The sequence below is a fragment of the Odocoileus virginianus genome, chromosome 15 (genome assembly GCF_023699985.2).
Source record: "Odocoileus virginianus isolate 20LAN1187 ecotype Illinois chromosome 15, Ovbor_1.2, whole genome shotgun sequence".
NCBI classification, from domain to species: Eukaryota; Metazoa; Chordata; class Mammalia; order Artiodactyla; family Cervidae; genus Odocoileus; species Odocoileus virginianus.
This window is the reverse complement of record NC_069688.1, coordinates 49,966,299-49,990,363: the sequence shown is the minus strand read 5'-3', so window position 1 is coordinate 49,990,363 and position 24,065 is coordinate 49,966,299. Positions and strand designations below refer to the sequence as shown.

The window sequence follows — 24,065 nt, the reverse complement described above, 5'->3', positions numbered from 1 at the left end:
CCCGGATTCAATCCCTGAGTCGGGAAGATCCCCTGGAGAAGGAAATGGCAACCCACTCCAGTATTCTTGCCTGGAGAATCCCATGGATGGAGGAGCCTGGTAGGCTACAGTCCATGGAGTCGCAAAGAGTCGGACACAACTGAGTGACTTCACTCTAGCTTAATGTATTGAGACTGTCTCCTAAAGACAGTTGCCAAAGTAAGGTCCTGCCTACATATTTGTTGTAGTCTGGGCTCTATATGCTGTTGTCATGATTGGTTTGGTAGATCTGTGAAACCTCCTGAATGAACAGGCTGAAGACAAGGAGACCCTTGTAATATTTCTGCTAAGAGGATTAAACAGAGTATAGAGGCTGGTGAAAGTAAAAGTGTTAGTCACTCATTCATGTCGGACTCTCTGCTACCCCAGGGACTGTAGCCTTCCAGGCTCTTCAGTCCATGGAATTCTCCAGACAAGAATACTGGAGTGGGTAGCCTATCCCTTCTCCAGGGGATCTTCCGAACCCAGGGATCGAACCCAGGTCTCCCGAATTGGCAGCAGATTCTTTACCGTCTGAGCCTGCACAGAAGAGTCAGGGATTTATGCCGGTACACAAGCTAGTTGTACATACGCAGGTACACACAGATAAATGCAAGAAAAGGTAGTGCTGTTAAGTGCCAGTAAGAAGAGTTTAAGCCATATGTCTTTGGGGGATTCTGAAGAGAAATCACTTCTAACTTTGATTATTAGAGAAGAGTTTTTTGTTTGTTTTGTTTCTCTAGAAAAACAGCGAGAAAAGTTTTGAAAGATGAATTAGATTTCAAGAAGCACTGATGGAGACAGACTAATGACAGCTAAGGTGATATGTAGTATAAAAGTAGGAGATTAGGTTGAGGAGATAGGAAAGGGCCAGAATTGGAGCATAATTCTTTAGGAATGTTAATGGAATTTGCGCAGAGTTTCATTTTTACCACATTGAGATTTGTTTCCTCGGGACATTTAATCCAGAATACCAGAGCTCAACCAAGGTTACTGTTTCGAAAACTGTATTGTACAACCTGCCCTTTATTCAGGGCTTGATTGTGAACAGGCTTGTTTTTTTTAATTCTTCATACTTTTTCTTCTTTTTTTCTTCCTGCTGTCTGCCTACAAATAAGTCTTCTTCCCATCCTACCTCCATGCAGAGTTAAAATCACGAGTCACTCTTGAATACTTATTAGCAGTTCTATCAAAGATCTGGTGAAAAGATAGCATGGAGTTATGGACTTATGCTTTGAGAAGATAAACTCTCCCACTGATAAATAGTTAAACCACATTAATTTAGACTGTAAGATAGATTAAAATTTACCAGGGAAGTATGGAGTAATTCTGTGAAAACTTTTTTTCTTAATCATACTTTAAATCATTTCTGGCAATACCAGGTACTTAACTATTTATGTATTACTTGTTTGTAAGTTCCATGAAGTCACGAATCACATCTCTCTCTCTCTTTCTGGCTATTTGGTCCCTGGCTTGCTCTTAACATAGAAACAATACATGTTTGGTGAATAAATTAAGAATCAGTCAGTTCAGTTCATCACTTAGTCGTGTCTGACTCTTTGCGACCCCATGAACCGCAGCACACCAGGCCTTCCTGTCCATCACCAACTCCCGGAGTTTACCCAAACCCATGTCCATTGTGTCGATGATGCCATCCAGCCATCTCATCCTCTGTCGTCCCCTTCTCCTCCTGCCCTCAATCTTTCCCAGCATCAGGGTCTTTTGCAGTGAGTCAGCTCTCCACATGAGGTGGCCAAAGTATTGGAGCTTCAGCTTCAAAATCAGTCCCTCCAGTGAACACCCAGGACTGATCCTCTTTAGGATGGACTGGTTGGACCTCCTTGCACTCCAAGGGACTCTCAAGAGTCTTCTCCAACACCACAGTTCAAAAGCATCAATTATTTGGCTCTCAGCTTTCTTTATAGTCCAACTCTCACATCCATACATGACTAATGGGAAAACATAGCCTTGACTAGATGGACCTTTGTTGACAAAGTAATGCTTTTTAATATGCTGTCTAGGTTGGTCATAACTTTCCTTCCAAGGAGCAAGCGTCTTTTAATTTCATGACTGCAGTCACCATCCACAGTGATTTTGGAGCCCAGAAAAATAAAGTCAGCTACTGTTTCCACTGTTTCCCCATCTATTTGCCATGAGGCGATGGGACCGGGTGCCATGATCTTAGTTTTCTGAATGTTGAACTTTAAGCCAACATTTTCACTCTCCTCTTTCACTTTCATCAAGAGGCTCTTTAGTTCTTCTTCACTTCCTGCGATAAGGTTGGTGTCATCTGCATATCTGAGGTTATTGATATTTCTCCCAGCAGTCTTCGTTCCAACTTGTGCTTCCTCCAGCCCAGCGTTTCTCATGATGTACTCTGTATATAAGTTAAATAAGCAGCGTGACAATATACAACCTTGATGTACTCCTTTTCCTTTTTGGAACCAGTCTGTTGTTCCATGTCCAGTTCTAGCTGTTGCTTCCTGCCCTGCATGCAGGTTTCTCAAGAGGCAGGTCAGGTGGTCTGGTATTCCTGTCTCTCTCAGAATTTTCCACAGTTTATTGTGATCCACACAGTCAAAGGCTTTGGCATAGTTAATAAAGCAGAAATAGATATTTTTCTGGAACTCTCTTGCTTTTTCCATGATCCAGTGGATGTTGGCAATTTGATCTCTGGTTCCTCTGCCTTTTCTAAAATTAAGAATACTTATAAGCTAATTAATCTCACTTTTGCACATTCGTTTAAATATATGTGTGATATATGTGGTACATATGAAATTGTATACTAAATAAAGTATGTGAGCGAGTGAGTGAAAGTCGTTCAGTCCTGTGAAAGTCTTTGAAAGTCGCAAAAAGTCACTGACTGTTTGGGACTCCATGGACTGTGGAGGCTCCTCTGTCCATGAAATTCTTGAAGGCCAGAATACTGGAGTGGGTAGCTGTTTCCTTCTCCAGGAGATCATCCCAATCCAGGGATCGAATCCAGGTCTCCCACATTACAGGCAGATTCTTTACTGTCTGAGCCAAAAATACTGGAGTGGGTAGCCAACCCCTTCTCTAGGGGATCCTCTCGACCCAGGAATCGAACCAGGATCCCCTGTTTTGCAGGTGGAGTCTTTACCAGCTGAGCTACCAGGGAAGCCCTAAATAAACTATAAATATAGTCAAAAATTGTGAAGGGTTTGAGCTCTACCCCATTTGCAAGTTAACAGCTTAGCCTGCCAGAGTCTCTTGGATGCTTATAGAACATATGGTAGTGCTGGATCAGAGGTGAAGGACAGTTTATTACCTACAACAATGTGTCTGCATATGTGCCAGCTCTCCAAGCCTCTGTTCTCAGGTGATGCTTAAACACAGTGAGTTACATTACAAGATTGGAACCCTGAACTTGGGGAACCTGAATCTTTTGAAATGGAGATAAGCATGCCTGCCCTTTGTAGAGAGACACTGTCTCTGTCTTCCATAGCTGTTTGCTATGCATATTAAGTTGAAAAGATAATCTTGAAGAAAGACAATGCCTTTTTTCTAAGATATGTGGGAATGTGATAGACCTATGGAGGAGTATTTCCTAAGAGACATATACTCTAAAGGGCCTCTATGAAGGCAACATTTTTCATCTAATCAAGGAATCAACAAATTATAGCTGCCCATCAAATGTGGCCTACCACCTGATTTTGTAAATAAAAATTTATTGGAACACAGACATACCCATTTAGATATTATTTACATACTGAAATCTTGTTGTTCAGTTGCTAAGTCATACCCGACTCTTTGCAGCCCCATGGACTGCAGCACGCCAGGCTCCCCTGTCCATCACCAACTCCCAGAGTTTGCTGAAACTCATGTCCATAGAATCAGTGATGCCATCCAACCATCTCATCCTCTTTCGTCCCCTTCTCCGTCTGCCTTCAATCTTTCCCAGCATCAAGGTCTTTTGAATTGGCTCTTCGAATCAGGTGGCCAAAGTATTGGAGTTTCAGCTTCAGCGTCAGTCCTTCCAGTGAATATTCAGGGTTGGTTTCCTTATGACTGATTTGATCTCCTTGCTGTCCAGAGGACTCTTCAAGAGTCTTCTCCAGCACCACAATTTGAAGGTATCAATTCTTTGGTTCTCAGCTTTCTTTACGGTATCTGTACATGACTATTGGAAAGACTATAGTTTTGAATGTACAGATCTCTATCAGCAAGGTGATGTCTCTGCTTTTTAATATGCTGTCTAGGTTGGTTATAGCTTTTCTTCCAAGGAGCAAGCGTCTTTTAATTTCATGGCTGCAGTCACTGTCTGCAGTAATTTTGGAACCCAAGAAAAGAAAGTCTGTCAGTGTTTCCTTTTTTCCCCATCTATTTGCTATGAAGTGATGGGACCAAATACCATGATCCTACTAGTTTTTTTTTTTTTTTCTACTAGTTTTTTGAATTTTGAGTTTTAAGCCAACTTTTTCACTCTCATCTTTCACCTTCATCAAGAGGCTCTTTAGTTCCTCTTTACTTTCTGCCATTAGAGTGGTATCATCTGCATATCTGAGGTTATTGATACTTCTCCCAGAAATCTTGATTCCAGCTTGTGATTCATCCAGCCTGGCATTTCACATGATGTACTCTGCATATAAGTTAAATAAGCACAGTAACAATATATAGCCTTGACCTACTCCATTCCCAATTTTGAACCAATCTGTTGTTCTGTATCTGGTTCTAACTCTTGCTTCTTGACAACATACAGATTTCTCAAGAGGCAGGTAAGGTGGTCTGTTATTCCCATTTCTTTAAGAATTTTCCACAGTTTGCTGTGATCCACCTGCTGCAATAGGCAGTCAAGTAGTTGCAACACAGAGCATATAACGCAGAAAGTCTCCAGTGTTTGCCATCATTTGTTTAGCCTTTTATAGAACAATTTTGTTGACCTATTGATCTAAACATTTAACTTTATGACAAGCCTTCATAAGACATTATAGGCTTGCTTTTGGTTCTAAAATATTTGCATTTTTTTCAGTTATTCTGTAATCCCAATTGACTTCTTCCCAGTTATTAAAGATTACTGTCTCTGTTGGAAAAGGAAATGGCAACCCACTCCAGTATTCTTGCTGAGAAAATTTCATGGACAAAGGAGACTGGTGGCTTATAGTTCATGAGGTTGCAGAGAGTCAGACATGACTGAGTGAGCACACTCTGTACTATAGTTTTTCTTGTTACAAAGGGCTGTTAAGAACAATTATCAATAATTACTGTATTCTTAACTCTTTTAGTTTTAAAAACAGTCTATAGCAGAGTATCGCTGTGCAAGTATTTGGTTTATAAGCATTGCTTATTTGTCAGGTTGCATACTTTTGAACCTTTGCCACAACCAGGTAACTAACATGGGGGAGTCAGTGTAAAGAAGTGAATGAGCTTCCTGGGTTCTAGAATCCTACACTCGCAGCTCTGTAGCTTTTGATTGAGAACCTTAGCAAGTTGTTCAACCCTTCATTTTCCTCATCTGTAAAATGGGTATACTCTTCTAACTTAATCACCATTCAAATTGAAAAAATAATGAAAATCTTGGCACACTGTGTGCACTTTAAAATATAAACTCTCTTCCTAAAATATAAAGTAAAAAATCAAGTTCTATATTTATATATCACTTTAGAATTTTAAAGAGCTAGAGTAGTTTTATTCCTCAATCCTCCTTATTCCAAATCTTCCTAATTTGTTACCAGTAAGGATATTGAGGCTCAGATTAGTTATGTGACTTCAACTCAAGGTGACAGAACTAGTTTGCAACCAAATTTAGGTTAGAATTAAGTCCCCCTGAGTCTAGCTAGTCTGTTTCTTGGTTCTCTGTTCTCTGCAGCCAATTAAGGCAACTGTGCTCCTTTCCCCATGGGGGCCCAGTGTGCAGTGGCTGCAAACAGGAGCCTCCTTGGTAGTGTATGCAACCTGCTGCCTGTATAGGTTGCCCTAAGGGACCTTGGAGACAACTCTTTCTAGTGGGTGTTCATGACTGCCTGCTGTCCCCAGTCTATCCCTGGGTTGGGAAGATCCCCTGGAGAAGGAAATGGCAACCCACTCCAGTACCCTTGCCTGGAAAATCTCATGGACAAAGGAGCCTTGTAGGCTACAGTCCATGGGATCGCAAAGAGTCAGATAGACTGAGAAACTTCACTTTCAGAAGGTCAGAGTCCCAATTAATATTCTTTACAATAGACCATGTGCATTTGACTATTCCATACAATGAGTGAAATACCTGAACAATTAGAGCTCAGACTAGTTTAGGGTTTGTAGTCTCATTAAAAGAAAACCATAAAATAGTAAAGTTTACCCTTGGTCCAAGTTAGTTTTGACTCAGAAGTGCTTAATATATTTTTATTATTTGTCTTTGTGGAAAATGTTATATTCAAAGATGTCATATTGCACACCTGCATTTGCTTATAACTTGGTAGCATGATAAATTGATAAGATAACTGGGTCATGTGTTAAGTTTTTTGAAAAACCAACCCAAACATAGATCCTAATAAAAGAATGTTACACATTTCCTTTTAAAGGCTAAGAAAGTATTTCTCAGGACTCTTAAATTACCATATTCTGATACCAAGGGAAAATAAAATCTGGACTTAGAGTCTTGTTTGTACTTAGAGGGTTTTCCGGACAGGAAGGCAGTCTTGATGCAATGCAGTAAGCCAGAATACCAGTGGGGCATTACAGGTGAAAATCTGCAGCTGTACCCCTTCACCACAATGTATTACAACTGTATGCTGGAATATTTCCTGTACAGAAATGGGGTTTGGTTAACTTTGTTTCCCAAGAGTAGATCACATTAAAATGTTATAAAATCATGATTTCCTGCATTTGAATACTTGTGGTTTCTCAACTGGTTCCAATATTTTAAGGTTTTCTTTCTTTTTTTTTTTTTTTTTGGTATGACTTCTATTAGTTGAAGATGTATAGAAGCTTTTCTTTTCCTTCTTCAAAATCAACTAAATAGCAGATACATATGAAAACTGGTATTATAAGCTAAAAAATTTTTATATTATATACATATTTGTATTTTATGTCATTATTAAATGGTAGGTTTATATGTTGAAGTAGAAGCACAAAAAACTGACATACCATTATCAGGATACATTTTATTTTTAATTAACATTTTATTACATTTTATTTTTAATGCAATTTTATTTTAATTAACTATTGAAAAGTATCTCTACTCAGGTGCTTTTGTGTAATGAGTATGTTTCTCTTCTTATGAATAATTGATCGTAGAAATGTTCTTCATGTTTAAAAGGACAGTTAAGTCCAGTAATAATCATAAATAGAAACCACTTCTGTATTTATAGAGGCAAAGCTGGTTTTTTAGCTTGCTATGGTTTTAATGTTTATATTGTTATTTATTTATCTTAATTTCTATAATAATATGTAGATGTCCATTTATCCTAATATCTATAATATACAAAAATTATTCTAATTTATGTAATAATACAATGTATTATACATTGTCTCTTTCAATCATCCATCAATCCACTATTTTTTTTCTTTTTCTCTTTTTTTTGGGTTGTGGTTCAATCCACTGTTTTATGCTCTGACCTCACATTCTATATTTTAACCATCCACTTACCTACTCTTTAGTCATCAATTTAAAACTCTTTAATCTATCTGCCTCTAATTTTTCTAGTGCATTCCCCACTGGGAAATATATTTGGTCTTATCACCAAATATATTGACCTTGTGATATATGTAGTATATCCTTTTACTTGCTTAATGAGATAAGTTTCTGTTAACAAAATAAGGGTTTCACAACAATTAAATGTTTCAAAAGTTATCAACTAGGAATGTTGTAGTTTGAAAAGCCCGTTCCCCACCCAGGGGTGTAGGTCAGAGAGAATTAGAGGACACTGATGCTTGAGGCAGTAGGTAACAGAAAACTTGTAAGCTCAGCAAAAGGCTTGGCAGGAAGAACCAGGGGATGATATGTCTACACAGACTTCAAAAAGTTCCAGCAGATTCCTGGGAAACTAGGAGGATATGTCCAAGCCCAGGTCTATGCACTTAACCCAGGCTCTGCACATGCCAAGAATAACCTAAGAAGGCGCGTGCTCTCACCTCTGGCTGACCTTAAGGCTCTGTATAAGCAGGAAGGGAAGGTCAAGGCAGAGTTGAAGGCATGCCTTAACAGGCACACAGAGCCACTTGGAAGACACTAGATATGCTTGTTGTTTCCAGGCCTTTAAGGAAGTCTCTGTCTAATCATTAACTGATTATTAAGCTCACCAAGTAGAGATTTCAGTGGCCACATGACAGACATTTTAGAATTAATTCATAAATGTTAGTAACAACAACAACAACAACAAAATGAGAACAAATAATGACAAACTCTGGAGGAAGAGAATCTGATTTCCACAGTTGCCATTATTTATTAATAATATGATAATAGTAACATAGTTAATAATATTCATTGATATAATAAAATTTTCTATCATTTAAAATGTCCAGTTTCCAACAAAGAAGTATGCACTCTGCAAAGAAACAAGAAAGTATGGCCCATATACAGAGGAAGAAAGCAATCAGTAGTAACTGTCCCTCAGATGCCCAGATGTCGTCCTTACTGGATGAAGACTTGAACTGTCTATTTTAAGCATGTTCAAAAAAGCCTAAAGAAAGCCTTGTATAAAGGACTAAAGATAAATATGAGAATGATGTCTCCCCAAATAGAGAGTATCAATTTTAAAAGAAAAGATAGAAATTGTAAAAAAAAAAAATGAAATCCCAGAAATAGGAGAATGATGTCTCCCCAGATAGAGAGTATCAATTTTAAAAGAAAAGATAGAAGTTGTAAAGAAAAAAATGAAATCCCAGAGTTGAAAAGTGTAAGTGAAATGAAAAATTTGCTGGAGGGGCTCAATAACAGATTTGAACAGGCAGAAGAAAGAAGCAGTAAGTTTAAAGATAAGTCCACTGAGATGATTGAGTGTAGAGAACAGAAAGAAAAAAGGATGAAAACAAGTGACCGGAGCCTTAGAGACTGTGGAATACCTTCAAGTTTACCAATATGTGCATGATGGGAGGCCTGGAAGGAAAGGAGAGAAAGGAGAATAAAGACTGAAAATCTAATGACCAAACACTTCCCAAATTTAATTTAAGACATTAGTCTACACATCCAGGAAGTTTAGTGAACTTAGGCAAAACTCAAAGATTTCTGTACCAAACAGTCAAACTATAAAAAACCTTGACTGCAACTGGAGATAAGTGACTTAGCACATATAAGGGATCTCACTAAGATTAAGAGATGATTTCTCATCAGCAACCATGGAGAGCAGAGGAAGAGAAATAACATATTCAAAGTGCTGAAAGTAAAAGACTGCTAAAGAGAAAATGATTGCCAAATTAAGTAACTATAAACAACTGGGATAAATTGTAAGTGTCAAAATGTATTCTGCATTCAGATTTCTAAGAATCAATTGTAAAGAAACTGCAACTGGATATTGTAAATGATTCATTATGGGGCTGTTTTTCTCCTTTAACCTAAAGGTTAAAGAGCAAAGGATTTATAGGCAAAAGGTCTGCCACTTACTAAGTGTGTAACCTTGAACATATTACCTAACTTCTCTAGCCACAGTTCACTTTTCTGTAAAATGGGAATAATGTGTTCCTTGCTAAGATAATATACAAAAAGAAAAAACTTGGTAAATTGTAAAAGGTTATTTTTCTACCACAGCTTCCATCAGTATTTTTATTACTAGGGCTTACCTGTTAGCTCAGACAGTAAAGAATCTGCCCACAATGTGGGAGACCTAAGTTTGATCCCTGGGTTGGGAAGATCCCCTGGAGAAGGAAATGGCAACCTACCCCAGTATTCTTACCTGGAAAATTCCATGGACAGAGGAGCCTGGAGGGCTGCAGTCCATGGCATCACAGAGTTGGATGTGATTGAGCGACTAACATACTACGAAAATCATGAGTAATGACGGGAAAAGCAAACTGTTTTAGCCCTATTATGCTTACCTGTTAATTGGTATCCCAGGAAATCTGGGTATGTGGTGGAAGGAATGATAAAGATGGTATCCTCTGTTGTAACCAAGCCTTAATAGCTTACTCCTGAATGGCAGCTCCAGCGTTCTACTCACTGACCAGCCCCACACAGTCAGCTAAGCTCTCTATCTTGTCATAAGATAATGGAAAAGACAGTTGAATCAGATTGATAGATTATTTCACTTGCTAATGCTACCATCTCTTTAATATGTACATAATTACAGGGAATGCACTTCCTTTGTATCCTTTTCTTAGGTTGATTGGTGGCACTGAATGGGCAAAGGGGCAATGAATGGTCCAACTTTACCAACCCCTGGACAAAGAATTAAGAACTGTTTATCTGTGAGGAGAGATGGGCAGTTGCTACCCTGCTAATAGTCTTGGCAGTACTATTAAGTAATAAAAAAACAAGTGCCAAAATATTCTTTGTACCAAAAATATTTTTAAATGGCCAACACACATGCAAATCTTCCCAAGTTAGCCATCAAATGGAAACAAATTGTGGAATCATATTTTAAATGCAAGAATACATATGCTTTTACCAACTGGCAGATATACAACCTAAAATATATTTCTATGCAAAGACCACATATGCTTAGAGTACAGTTTATTATGTATGGCTGGCTAATTTTTTAGGTCCTGTCAAATAATGGATAGGAAAACAAAATGTAATAAAAATATATATAATCTTGACAGTCGTTTGAAATGTACCATGTGTTACATGTGGAATGTTTTCCAGTGAAACCAGTTTCCTTGTTCCCACTTCCCATGACTCAGTACTAGATACTTAGGCTCTCTAAACTATTTTTTGGCAACCAAACGTTCTTGAAATAGTCATCTTTCCTTCTAGTTATTCAGTGCAAGCATTAATAATAAATCCTCAGTTTTGATATGTAACTAAAGATCATTCACATCATCTCTTTCAAAGCTAAAAGCACAAAATAAAGCTATTTTTAAATAGATCACACAAAATAGACCATAGACTTATTCCTGAGAATAATTGTTGTTTAGTCACTAAGTTGTGTCCTACTCTTTTGCAACCCTATGGACTGTACACCCTTCCAGGCTCCTCTGTCCATGGGATTTTCCAGCCAAGAATATAAGAGTGGGTTGCCATTTCCTTCTCCAGGAGATCTTCTCAGCCCAGGGATCGAACCTGCATCTCCTGCATTGGAAGGCATATTCTTTACCCCTGAGCCACCAGGGAATAATTGCTGCCATATGAAGCACAGTGTGACCACATTAGATTTTTAGTTTAATTATGTTACTTCTAACCTGGAGATTAGCAACGTCTACTTCCAACTGAATGGTAAAGGAAGATTAGTGAGCAAATGAAAAGTTTGGTAAAATTGGGTGTGATCACAAAATAATTTGAAAGGAAAGCACAATATATAAAACAAGACCTTTTTAGAGTAGAAAACTGTAAACAAATAAAGATTGTTTTTTCAGCACCTATCTTCATTGGTAAATTTTTAAATTATTTTTTGCACATATGCATGTGTAGACTCTGTGCTGTGAGTTTATTGGAGAAATAGCTTGAATTCATTAAGAACACACAGAATGCAACCAGGCCTCAGGAAGGAGCAACAGGTTACTCCAGAAGTCATAACCATTGTCCTTACCTCCTAAATGAGATCTCAGTTCCAACACATGCCTCACTTCTCTCTTTCCTACTCACTCCCTGAACTGAGATTTCTCCCCCGCTTGTCTGGATTCTTGTCAAGAATCGCTTAGAAGAAGTGGAGTAGCCATCACAGTCGATGAAAGAGTCTGAAACGCGGTACTTGGATGCAGTCTCAAAAACGACAGAATGATCTCTGTTCTTTTCCAAGGCGAACCATTCAATATTACAGTAATCCAAGTCTACACCTCAAGCAGTAATGCTGAAGAAGCTGAAGTTAAACGGTTCTATGAAGACCTACAAGACCTTCTAGAATTAACGCCCAAAAAAGATGTCCTTTTTGTTATATGGGACTGAAATGCATAAGTAGGAAGTGAAGAAATACATGGAGTAACAGGCAAATTTTGCTTTGGAGTACAGAATGAAGCAGGGCAAAGGCTAATAGAGTTTTGCCAAGGGAACACACTGGTCATAGCAAACACCCTCTTCCAAAAACAAAAGAGAAGACTCTACACATGGACATCACTAGATGGCCAACACTGAAATCAGATTGATTATATTCTTTGCATCCAAAGATGGAGAAGCTCTATACAGTCAGCAAAAACAAGACTGGGAGCTGACTGTGGCTCAGATCATGAACTCCTTATTGCCAAATTCAGACTTAAATTGAAGAAAGTAGGGAAGACCACTAGACCATTCAGGTATGACCTAAATCAAATTCCTAACAATTATACAGTGGAAATGAGAAATAGATTTAAGGGACTAGATCTGATAGACAGAGGGCCTGATGAACTATGGACAGAGGTTTGTGACACTCTACAGGAGACAGGGAGCAAGACCATCCCCAAGAAAAAGAAATGCAAAAAACCAAAATGGCTGTCTGAGGAGGCCTTACAAATAGTTGCTAAGAGAAGCAAAAAGCAAAGGAGCAATGGAACGATATACCCATCTGAATGCAGAGTTCCAAAGAATAGCAAGCAGAGATAAGAAAGTCTTCCTCAGTGATCAATGCAAAAAAATAGAGTAAACAATAGAATGGGAAAGACTAGAAATCTCTTCAAGAAAATTAGAGATACCACAGGAACATTTCATTAAAAGATTGGCTCAATAAAGGACAGAAATGGTATGGACCTAACAGAAGCAGAAGATATTAAGAAGAGGTGGCAAGAATACACAGAAGAACTGTACAAAAGAGATCTTCACGACCCAGATAATCACGATGGTGTGATCACTCACCTAGAGCCAACATCCTGGAATGTGAAGTCAAGTGGGCCTTAGGAAGCATCACTATGAACAAAGCTAGTGGAGGTGATGGAATTCCACTTGAGCTTTTTCAAATCCTAAAAGATGATGCTGTGAAAGTGCTGCACTCAATATGTCATCAAATTTGGAAAGCTCAGCAGAGGCCACAGGGCTGGAAAAGGTCACTTTTCATTCCAATCTCAAAGAAAGGCAATGCCAAAGAATGTTCAAACTACTGCACAATTGCACTCATCTCACATGCTAGTAAAGTAATGCTCAAAATTCTCCACGCCTGGCTTCAACAATACCTGAACCATGAACTTCCAGATTTTCAAGCTGGATTTAGAAAAGACAGAGGAACCAGAGGTCAAATTGCCAACATCCGCTGGATCATCAAAAAACCAATAGAGTTCCAGGAAAATGTCTACTGCTTTATTGACTATGCCAAAGCCTTTGACTGTGTGGATCACAATAAACTGGAAAATTTTGAAAGAGATGGGAATACCAGACCACCTGACCTGCCTCTTGAGAAACCTGCATGCAGGTCAGGAAGCAACAGCTAGAACTGGACATGGGACAACAGACTGGTTCCAAATAAGAAAAGGAGTACGTCAAGGCTGTATATTGTCACACTGCTTATTTAACTTATATGCAGAGTACATCATGAGAAACGCTGGGCTGGAGGAAGCACAAGCTAGAATCAAGATTGCTGGGAGAAGTATGAATAACCTCAGATATGCAGATGACACCACCCTTATGGCAGAAAGGGAAGAAGAACTAAAGAGCGTCTTGATGAAAGTGAAAGAGGAGAGTGAAAACGTTGGCTTAAAGCTCAGCATTCAGAAAACTAAGATCATGGCATCTGGTCCCATCACTTCATGGCAAATAGAGAAACAGTGGAAACAGTGTCAGACTTTATTTTGGGGGGCTCCAAAATAACTGCAGATGGTGATTGCAGCTGTGAAATAAAAAGATACTCCTTGGAAGAAAAGTTATGACCAACCTAGACAGCATATTAAAAAGCAGAAACATACTACTTTGCCAACAAAGGTCCTTCTAGTCAAGGCTATGGTTTTTCCATTAGTCATGTATGGATGTGAGAGTTGGACTATAAAGAAAGCTGAGCGCGGAAGAATTGACACTTTTGAACTGTGGTATTAGAGACTCTTGAGAGTCCCTTGGAGTGCAAGGAGATCCAACCAGTCCATCCTAAAGGAGATCAGACCTGAGTGTTCATTGGAAGGACTGATGTTGAAGCTGAAACTGCAATACTTTGGCCACCTGATGCAAAGAGCTGACTCATTTGAAAAGACCCTGATGTTGGGAAAGATTGAAGGTGAGACGAGAAGGGGACGACAGAGGATGAGATGGTTGGATGGCATCACTGACTCAATGAACATGAGTTTGAGTAAACTCCAGGAGTTGGTGATGGACAGGGAGGCCTGGCGTGCTGCAGTCCATGGGGTCGTGAAGAGTCAGAACGACTGAGAAACTGAACTGAACTGACTGTCTGGAGACTGATTTGTATCCCTTTTTTCCTGCTCTTCCCAAACCTCCTTCCTCCTCTGCTTCCCAGACTTTCCCATTGAGCCCTTTGGAACACTTGCTCAATGACTAGTGAACTTTCAAAAACCTCGGCCTCCTCTTCAAGAATTTCCTCTCCTCTTTCTTCTTAAATGAAATTCTGCTGTCCTCTGGGATTCTGTGCACCACTGTAACCCCCTGAGGTGTGAGTGGTTTTTTCTCCCACATCACTTTTGCCTCAGGCTCAGGAAATAAAATGATCTGCTGTTCACCTGTGCCACTTGCCTGCACTCCTCTCCCCTCCTGTAAAAACCTCCTGCTTCTTGGAGACTTGTTGCACCCGATTGTATCCTCCTCACCCCTCTCTGTTGTTGCCACCTGCTGACTATTTGGTCATTCTCCCTCATCCTCAGAAGTCTTCAGCCCATGGCGTCTGGCCTTTTTCTTCACAGCCGTCAGCATCCATGTAAAAGAGCCAGCCAGGACCCCAGCTTGAGCTCCTCACTCTAGTGCTCTCCCCCTCTGCTCCATCTAAGTACTCACTCCCACGCACCAGCCCTGGAACTTGTCAACATCCCAAACTGCCCCTTCTCCTAAATCATTCATTCCAGCATCCTAATCTTACTAGCAATCTTTCCATCTCTCCAGTGTGCTCACTCGGCAAGCCCCACTACCATCATTCATTAAACTTTTATGTATAGAAACTAAACAGTTCTCTGCTTTCTCACTATCCATCAGCTTACTCTGTTCTCATATCCCTTTCTAAACAGTTTATATTCTTAATTCATCGTTTAAAACACCTTCTTGAGAATAAGTACTATAAGCTTCTTTGCTGTCTTTCCATTGCACTCTCTTGATGAAAGGTTAAGGCTGGTTGAATCTACAGCTATGTATCAACACAGTTAACTCCCTCTCCCACATTCTAGAAGAGCCAACTCCATTCTCAGGATTTCCACTTAGATGGCTCATTGGTGCCTCCAACTCACCTTGTCCAAAAGTGAACTTAGATTCTCCCCTCTTCCACCCAATACATACCACAAACCTATTCCCCAACAGGATACATCAGTCTTACTCATACCAGTAAATGACATTAGCACCAATACAGTTGCTTGGTCCAGAAACCTGTGAGTCATCCTTAACTCTTCCCTCTCCAGTATCTAATCAGTCAACAAATTTTTATGTCTCAAGAATCTCCCACATACCACCAACCATACGATAAGCCTAGTTTGTAGCATATCTAGTTTGTAGCATAGACCACTGTCCTAACCTCTTAATTATCTGTTCATATTCTTGCTCATCTCATTCTCTTCTAACACAGTCTCTACACAGTATCCAGAAGCTTTTAAAAATATAAATTTGACTTTAAGCATTGCTCCTTTGCTTAAAACCCTTCAAAGATATCTCATAGACATTAAGATAAAGTCTAGAATCCTTATCATGAACTGAAATAATTTTGTTTTTATTACTCACTTTTCACCAATGAGGAAACTAAGACTCAGAGTCGTTAAATAAGGTGCTCAAGGTCTCAGAGTGGTGATTAAGGGTCATGGCCAGAATTTTATCCAATGAAATACCAACAAGATTTTTTCTTTTTATGATGAATAAATTTTAAAAATAAAGATTATATGGTTTATAAATTTGTGGCTCAGTATGTGTTTTAGTAAACAGTTGACTAAAATTACCTTTAAAATGTTTAATTGTACTGAGTATTTTTGTCAACTTTTCTTTTGAGGTTTTCAAGACAAAAATGTTCTTAAAATGGTGGAAAGGATTCATATATGACTTTTGTAAATACACTTATAGGCACACAATTTTAAATTTTTTCAACAGAGTTTCATTTGGAAGCTTCATTTATTACACCCCTTTATTAATCGAGGAAAATAGGGGTTATAAAGGAAAATCTGACAAACACACACACATATTTTAGGATGTATGTCTATAGTAGTTCTCTACTGTTTTCTAATTTTGAGAATAGCCTGGAATGTTGCGATTGAAGTATATAACCACAGAGCTGGCCTCACACAAAACTGTGAACAAAATAAAATTTCTCTTTGGCTTTCTTCCAAGTCTCTCTTTTTGAACTTTCAGTTTCTCCTTCCCTAAGCACCAGTGTTGGTACAGTTCACTTTCATTCCCCTTAAACTACCACAATGGTTCCCAGCTTGTTTTGCCTTTTATTATGGATCTATTCCAACTCCCTCCTATACATCAAAACTTAGTAGAGCTTTTCTCTTAAGGTCTCACTCTGCTTTCCAATGTGACAGCCAATTTTCATAAGCTATTATACATTAATTTTAATGGGGAACTTCTGGAGACAATACCAGAAACAAGTCTTTTTTTCATTCCATTTGGTATGTAACCTTACTATCAAGATGATTTTTGAACTTTATGTTCTGTTAATGTACTACTAATAAAAAAAAAAATAAGTGTGTTAAATATGTTTTTTCCAAACTCATTTGCCCTCTCCCATGAGATTCTTATGTGTCTCACCTCACTTCCCACGTCTTATCCATAACTGATAAAGGACTGACTTACTGGCAGTATAGAAAGGAGTTCAGCAAGGAGATATTCCTTTATCTCTCAAATAATAGCCATCATTCAGGAACACATCTTAATAGATATACAGCAGAAAACCATATTGAACTATGATTAAAAACTTCCTGAACATCCAGATTCAAGGTTTATTCTTTCACAAGTCCAACCCATTGTTGAGAAATCTAACAAGCAGGACTCTTATTCACAACCTACCTGATTCTTTTAACAATGCCCAAGCTTCTAAGTTTTAATGTATAGGAGAGAGTTGGAATAGATCCGTAATAAAAGAAGTGTTCTTTGCGCATGAGAAGGATAAATACTTAGTAACTAACATTTCTTAAGCTTTTATTGTATGCTATTAAATAGAATGTTTGTCTCTTTTAATCCTCACAACAATTCATGAGCCAGTTCTGTTATTATCCTCTTTTTAGGGATATGAATACTAATGTTAGGAAAATGATTTGCCCAAGAACCCATAGCTGATGGAGCTAAGAATTTAGGAATTGAATCCCATTAGATGTAACTCCAAAGTTTGTGCTTTAATCTTCTATACTTCTCTTTGGGGAATTTTTATTGTGCCAGAGATGGACTGAATCACTCAGAATGTGTTTATTTGTTCATTCATTCATGAATTATTCATTCATTTATTCAGCATTTTTTTTTTAACATTCACTGTATACAGTTTGGCAGGTGCTGTGAAAATCCAAAGCTTATAGCCAAATGGAAATCATTCCCTCAAAGAATGTGTCTATCAGGGAAAATGTCATGTATAGAAATAACTGTAACATGAGGTGTATAGTGATAAGAGCTATGAAACAGATTTCCATTTTAAAAAACTATTGGAGTTTAGAAAACGGAAAGCATTTCTCCATCTGGGAGGTGAAAGGGCTCAAAGAAAGGTGGTATTTCATTTGGACCTTGATAAATGGAAAAGATTTAAACATTAGACAATGAGAAACCAAAGATGCTATAGGTATTTAAGACTGAGAGACAATATAGGAACAAAGACCCAGTGAGAAGAAAGAAAAATGTGTGTGTCTTGGAAAGCAAGAAGGAGAATTTCAAGAAATGGTGACTGTAGATTTTATTGACATGTCACTTGTCCTTAATCACCAACCAAAACATGCTGCATTTCATCACTCTGTTAGCCTCTTAGACATATCCATTTTGTGCCCCTTTCTTCCATTTAGCTCCTCTCCATACGTGGATGCTCAAGTCACTGTTTAAGGAAAAGAAACTATTATAGATGGAGGTAAAATTTATTCCCATTCAAAGATTAAGAATTGCTTTCTTTAAGAAAGAAAGATTAAGGAGAAGTCTATTCATTCAGAAAGCATCTACTAAATGTACTGTTATGTCCCCCAAACTGCTAGATGCTAATATGTTTTAAAAGAATATGCAATTTTTGCTTCAAGGATCACAGGGTCAGCTAAAAGAGACAAACACGAATAAGGAATTGCAAAGTATAATGACCTCTGTGGTTGAGGAGTGTGGTGGATACGGAAGTGACACAAGAAAGGTAGTGATCAGCTCTGAGAATAGTCATAACTAGGAAATTCCTTGTTCATTTTAATGATTGTACAGATTCCATTCTATAGATCTACATGTTATATTGAATCTCATATTGACAGATATTTTAATATTGCCACTTTCTCATTCATATAGTACTGAAGTAAATCCACACACATACACAAATCCTTGCACTGGAATATCTGTAAAACAAATCCTTAGATGTGTCCTTCCAGGAGTTTAATATATACTGCCAAATTATTCTCCAAAGATACTGGGCAGAAATGCTTTTTTTCCCCCACACCTGTACAGAAATTAGAACTGTCAGTCTTTTCAAACTGCTACATTAATAAATAAAAATATTACATTATTGCTTTACTTTGAATTTCTTTAAGTATTAATGAAGTTGAGTATCTTTTCATGTTTACTGACTGGTTATATCTTTTCTTCTGTGAGTTAATTGCTGTCCAAATCTGGAATTTTACCTTATGCAGACTAATAGCCTGTTGATGTTTTATGAATGCTTACAGAAGATATTAGACTTTGGTTAGAAACAAAGAATATCATTGCTTGTGGCACAGCAGACAGCATGAACATCATCTTTGTATTGGTTTCTCTTGCCCCAAGTCCCACAGGGGCATGCAGAAAGACCCCCAGGGTTTTCTTGGCATGCAGTAGATAAATGGCACAGCATGGAACGTGGAGCTTGTCAAATCCACCCATTTTAGAGCAAGTCTGCTCTTTGTCCTGGAAAGAAACTTTACCTCATCGCTCAAGGATGCTTCCTACAAACACAACCTGAGAAATGGCCCCAGTTAATAGCTTTCAGGGCCTTGCATCTTTTGCATACCTGGCAAGAATATGCAGGGACATTCAGGATCTCTTCCAACAACTGTCTTTGCTTACTTTTCTATATGCTTACTTATCACTTTCTCATTGATTTATAAGAGTTCTCTGCTATTACAACAGGGACCCTAGATCTGTCGTTAAATATTACCTGTTTTTATCCTAGCTTGCTTTTTATTAATTTTGATGTTACCAGTTGTGAGGTTTGTTTGTCTTACCATCCTTGGGTTTCATGCCACACACAGAAAAGTTTACCCTATTATGATATAAATATTAACTGATTTTTTTCCCTTATGCTCTCAGTTTTTAGCCTTTAAAGTCTTAACATTTTGATCCTTTTGAAATTTACTTTGTTAAAGGAATCATGTAGGGACCCACTTTGTTTTACCAGGCTAACCAGTCCTTGCAACCTCATTTCCTGTCTCTCCCCTACTTGTTTGAAATAGTACCTTCATTATATACTAAAATTTATCTGTACTTATATTTTATTATTCTTATTTCTATTCTTCTATTTGTATGTTACTACTCCAACCTTATCTTTAGCTTTAATGAGTATAGCTTTGTAACACATTTAACATCTGGTAGAATTAATTCCCCATTCTTTCTCCTTTATTTAAAAACTTTCTTGACTGTTTTCACATATTATTCTTGAATGGGCCTTTTAAAATAAAGTAGGTAAACAGGATGAATATAACTATGAAAATAAATCCTAAGTTACTGTCCTTTATACTTATTTCCCCTTTTAAGTTGTAACTTTTATGAAGATTTGGTTTGCATGTCAACAAATACAAAAGCATAGTTTCTCTTTGCAACTTCTAAAATCTTCTTTCTTTTAATATAGATTCCTTGTAGTTTGGAATACTGGGATGAACTCCAGAAGGTTTTTGTTGCATTTCGAGAATTTAGTCTGTCTGAAAGCAAAGTTTGTGAACTGCAGTTGCCAGATATCAATCTTGTGAATGACCAGAAGAAACTGGTATCCTCGGATCTTTGGAGAATTGTCTTGAACAGCAGCCAAAATGGAGCTGATGACCAAAGGTAACTCTGAGAAAAGTGAAAAATGAAATAATGGCATTGTACTAGGAAATCATAGTCAAATCATCTTGTCTAGTGACCCCTCATTTAGCTATATCTCAGCTCTCTAGCAACTGCATCTGTCGGAACTACGCATGAGAACCAGAAAGCAAGGTAGAAGCTGATGTTTCAAAGCCTGTGTATTAAAATTCCTGTGTTTTACTGTGAGCACTCCCAGAGTGCTTGTTCCTTAAATATAAAAGGAAAAGAGAGCAAAAGGCAAACTACAAAGATCCAGTTATCCTCAACTAAAAACTATAGAGGAAAAGAGCCATACACACTTCAGTAGACTCTTAATGACAGTCATCAGTATATGTAAATGGTTAACCATAGGGCATTAAGACAGTTTAAGTAAATAATTATCTCCTTCTGAAAAGATAAATTTTGGAAATATTTCCTTCCTACATGGTTTTAAAAGAAAAACCTTTAAAAGACAGACCTCCAGACATTAGGAAAACTTGGCTAACCAAAATAATTTATACTCAAAAGGATTTCAGATAACCAAAGCTTTATCCAGCTCTTGAATCTATCTCTCTGTAATGTATCTTGAGAGCTATAGACTTCAGGTATTCTGAATCATGTCCCTAGAACTTCCTATTCCACACCTCCTTCAGTATATCTGGTTAGTGACAAAACAGACAAATTGTTCCCACTTTCAGTGTTTGCTTGCTTCATACAGCCACTAAATTAGAGAAAAAATGGCTTCAGCCATGTGCTCTTCAGCACTCCTTCAGGGTTACATGCCTGTCACATCGTTCTGTTCACGCTCTCATAATGACAAGAGAAGGACGCTGAGTCACCGTCGGTGGGACAGTTCCTCGCCCGTGTGATCTGTGTGCTGTGGGCCCGTACTGCTCTTGCTGCCCCTCACTGTCAGCGTCCTACCTTTGAATTCTGACGGATTCGCTTTAGCGTCATCTGATTCCTCATGTATAATCCCTCCCTCCCTCCCTTTCTTTCCCAAGCACCATTTTGACACTAACAGAGAGGGGAAAAAAAAAAGTTGACCATTCCAACACCTTGCAATGAACTGTTTTCTCTTTTTTTCACCTTTATTTTTGCCACATTGTATGCCTTTACAGGGTCATAATCATAGCGTACCATTTTGTATTCTGATTCCTGTTCTATATTATAGATAGTTGTGAATACTTTCTCTTTCATAATTAGTAATAATATGTGTTCCTTGAAGAACATTTGGGAAATAAAGAAAATAATACAACTACCCATCATCATATCACACAATACAAACCTCTGTTCGCATTTTACTCTGTAGCCTCACAGTCTTTTTTTCATTGATTACTTTGTTTGCTTAATAATAATATGTCTTATACTTTATTTATGCTCTATTTCTATTTTTATACTGTATTTCTAGGTCATTTGGGCTCTTTAAAAATAATTACTTTCCTAGTATATTACCTACTAAAGTACAACTGGTAAAAATACGTTAGAGGAATGGGGTGTTGATTTTACATGTATGAAATGCAGCTGTGAAAAGAGCACCCGTCCTGTGAGGAGTTAGCAGGTGGATAGAAAGATTGCCTCTTCTAAGCATAAATTACCTAGTCAGAAACCAGGAAATCTAAGAAAACAGAGCTATCGGTAATGAAATTGATTTAAAAACAACAACTGTTTTATTATTGGTATCGTTAGACATCATTTCTTGATTCTAATAATGAAAGAATACATTTTCATCAATTGAACAGGTTAATTTCTTTGAATCTGAAACATTCATAAAAATCTAGCAGTGCAGAAATGTGGAATCTTTAGGGAATGGAAATTTATGCAGTCAAATTTAGGCAATTTTTCACCATGCTTTTGACATTGTAATCACAGGTCTTTTGTCCTCACCTGGGATTTTTCATCTTGCCTAATATTTCATAAGTGATCTTACTTTAAATTGTTTGCATAAATTTTTCAGGTAGAAATTGCTATTAGTGAAATGAAATTTCAAGAGCTGGTTTAAAAGTCAACATAAATTAACACCAACATTAAGACATTTTTCAAAAAAGACAGTAAATAAATTTCATCCATTTTCTTGAAGGAAAACATCAGTGCTTTGATAATACTCAACATTTTCTGTAGAGATAAAACTGCTATAATTAGATCCAATATATTCTATCATGAGAAATCAAAAACTGAGCAAAAACCTGACACTTTCATGATTAGAAGTTGTCTTATTTTAAATAATATTTATAGTTTGAGGTGGATATGCATCAGGCCATTGTACATTACTAGAAGAAAGTTCATAAAAATAACTCCCATGAAGCTTAATCTAAAAAAAAAAAAGGCATCCTGCCCACAATTGTCAAAAAGTTCCAACAGTTTAGGACAGTGATTGTGGCATCACTGTGTGTATGTAAATAGAAGCACTGTTCATTAGACAGTTTGAAGTCAGGAGACCTGGGTTTAAGTCCTGGCTCCATCCCCAACTAGCTATTTGGCCCCAAGAACCTGATTTCTGAGCTGAAGGCTTAGGAAGGGGTGGGAGCTAACCAGTCTGAAAGGTGGCAGATAGCCTTCAGTACATAGGACTGGAGACAAGAATTCAGTCTCTTAAACCTTGGTCTGTGTATCTCATATAGGCATATATTCTTTAACTCACTCCCCATGTATTTGTAATACTTATTTTCTACTGTCTTTAATTAATGGTTTGCTTGATCATATGAAAATGGTGGGTAATCGTTAGTCTTAGTTTCCACAATACTATTGACCTTAATGAGACTGCTGTTTGTGGTGCACTGGACTGAAACAGGAGATACAATCTTTAAGGCCTGACCTGGAGGGTACCTGGTGTCTCAGATGGTAAAGAACCTTCCTGACATGCAGGGTTCGATCCCTGGGTCTGGAAGATCCCCTGGAGTAGGGAATGGAAATCCACTCCAGTATTCTTGCCTGTAAAATCCTATGGACAGAGGAACCTGGCGGGCTGTAGTCCATGCAGTCACAGCTGAGCGACTAACACTTTCACTTTTCAGGATAGCCATTTTAGCTATTTATTTTGAATCTCATCATGTATGTATTTGCCCATCCCTATTACCCACTGCTGAAGTTTAAATAAACCCCTTTTACCAGTTAGGCCTTGACAAGAAATAGCCAGCACACTCAAACTGATTACCTGAGGAGAGTTTAATGTAAAGACTATTTCCAAAGTGTTGGCAAAGTTAAGGGATAGAACAGTACCCCGAGGCTGGAAACCCTGGGGAACCATCCCATTCTTGGTCCTGGAAGAGCCAGGTGATACAGCCATTACTGAAACTAACCCAGAACACGTGATTGTAGCTGTTTTTGGTGGAGGGACCAGCTGTTTTTGGAGGAGGAAATGTGACTAAGAAGGAGCCAGGAAAATGGAGGCCATCCCCCGAGTCTCTTCCCATCTTCTGATCTCCTGTGGGCACCTTCCACTGCCTGAACCAAAAGACACACTGAGAAGAAAGTGGCTCGTTGATACAGTCAGGGGCAGAGAATAGGACAGGGAAGGGTAGAAAGTGGATCTCAAGAGCAAACATGATGGCCAGCAAGCTCATGCTGTATTTGGAATTTATGGTTTCTTACCCAGTGAGGGACTTGGGAGGAAAGATGAGAAATGAACTAGTGAACCCAGGACTCAAGCTTTGGGCTATTCTGCCAGGTTCCCTGAGTTTGGTATCAACCAGATGTCTTCGGATAGACCAGAACAACTTTCTGCTTGGTTTCACCCTCC

General features: G+C 38.1%; 1 protein-coding gene and 1 non-coding gene across 9 annotated transcripts in view; both read left to right on the top strand.

The window, feature by feature from the left end:
- VPS13B (vacuolar protein sorting 13 homolog B) overlaps nt 1-24,065 on the top strand; it is a 780,541-nt gene that overhangs the window by 653,195 nt on the left and 103,281 nt on the right. For all 8 annotated transcript variants that reach the window (XM_070477337.1, XM_070477338.1, XM_020914637.2 and 5 more), the window contains one exon: nt 20,133-20,329. In XM_070477337.1, the coding sequence (XP_070333438.1) occupies nt 20,133-20,329 (197 nt within the window). The remainder of the gene's footprint in view (nt 1-20,132; nt 20,330-24,065) is intronic.
- On the top strand, nt 5,840-5,974 carry LOC139038568 (small nucleolar RNA SNORA70). Its single transcript, XR_011491607.1, has one exon. It is a non-coding gene; the product is annotated as a small nucleolar RNA SNORA70 (small nucleolar RNA).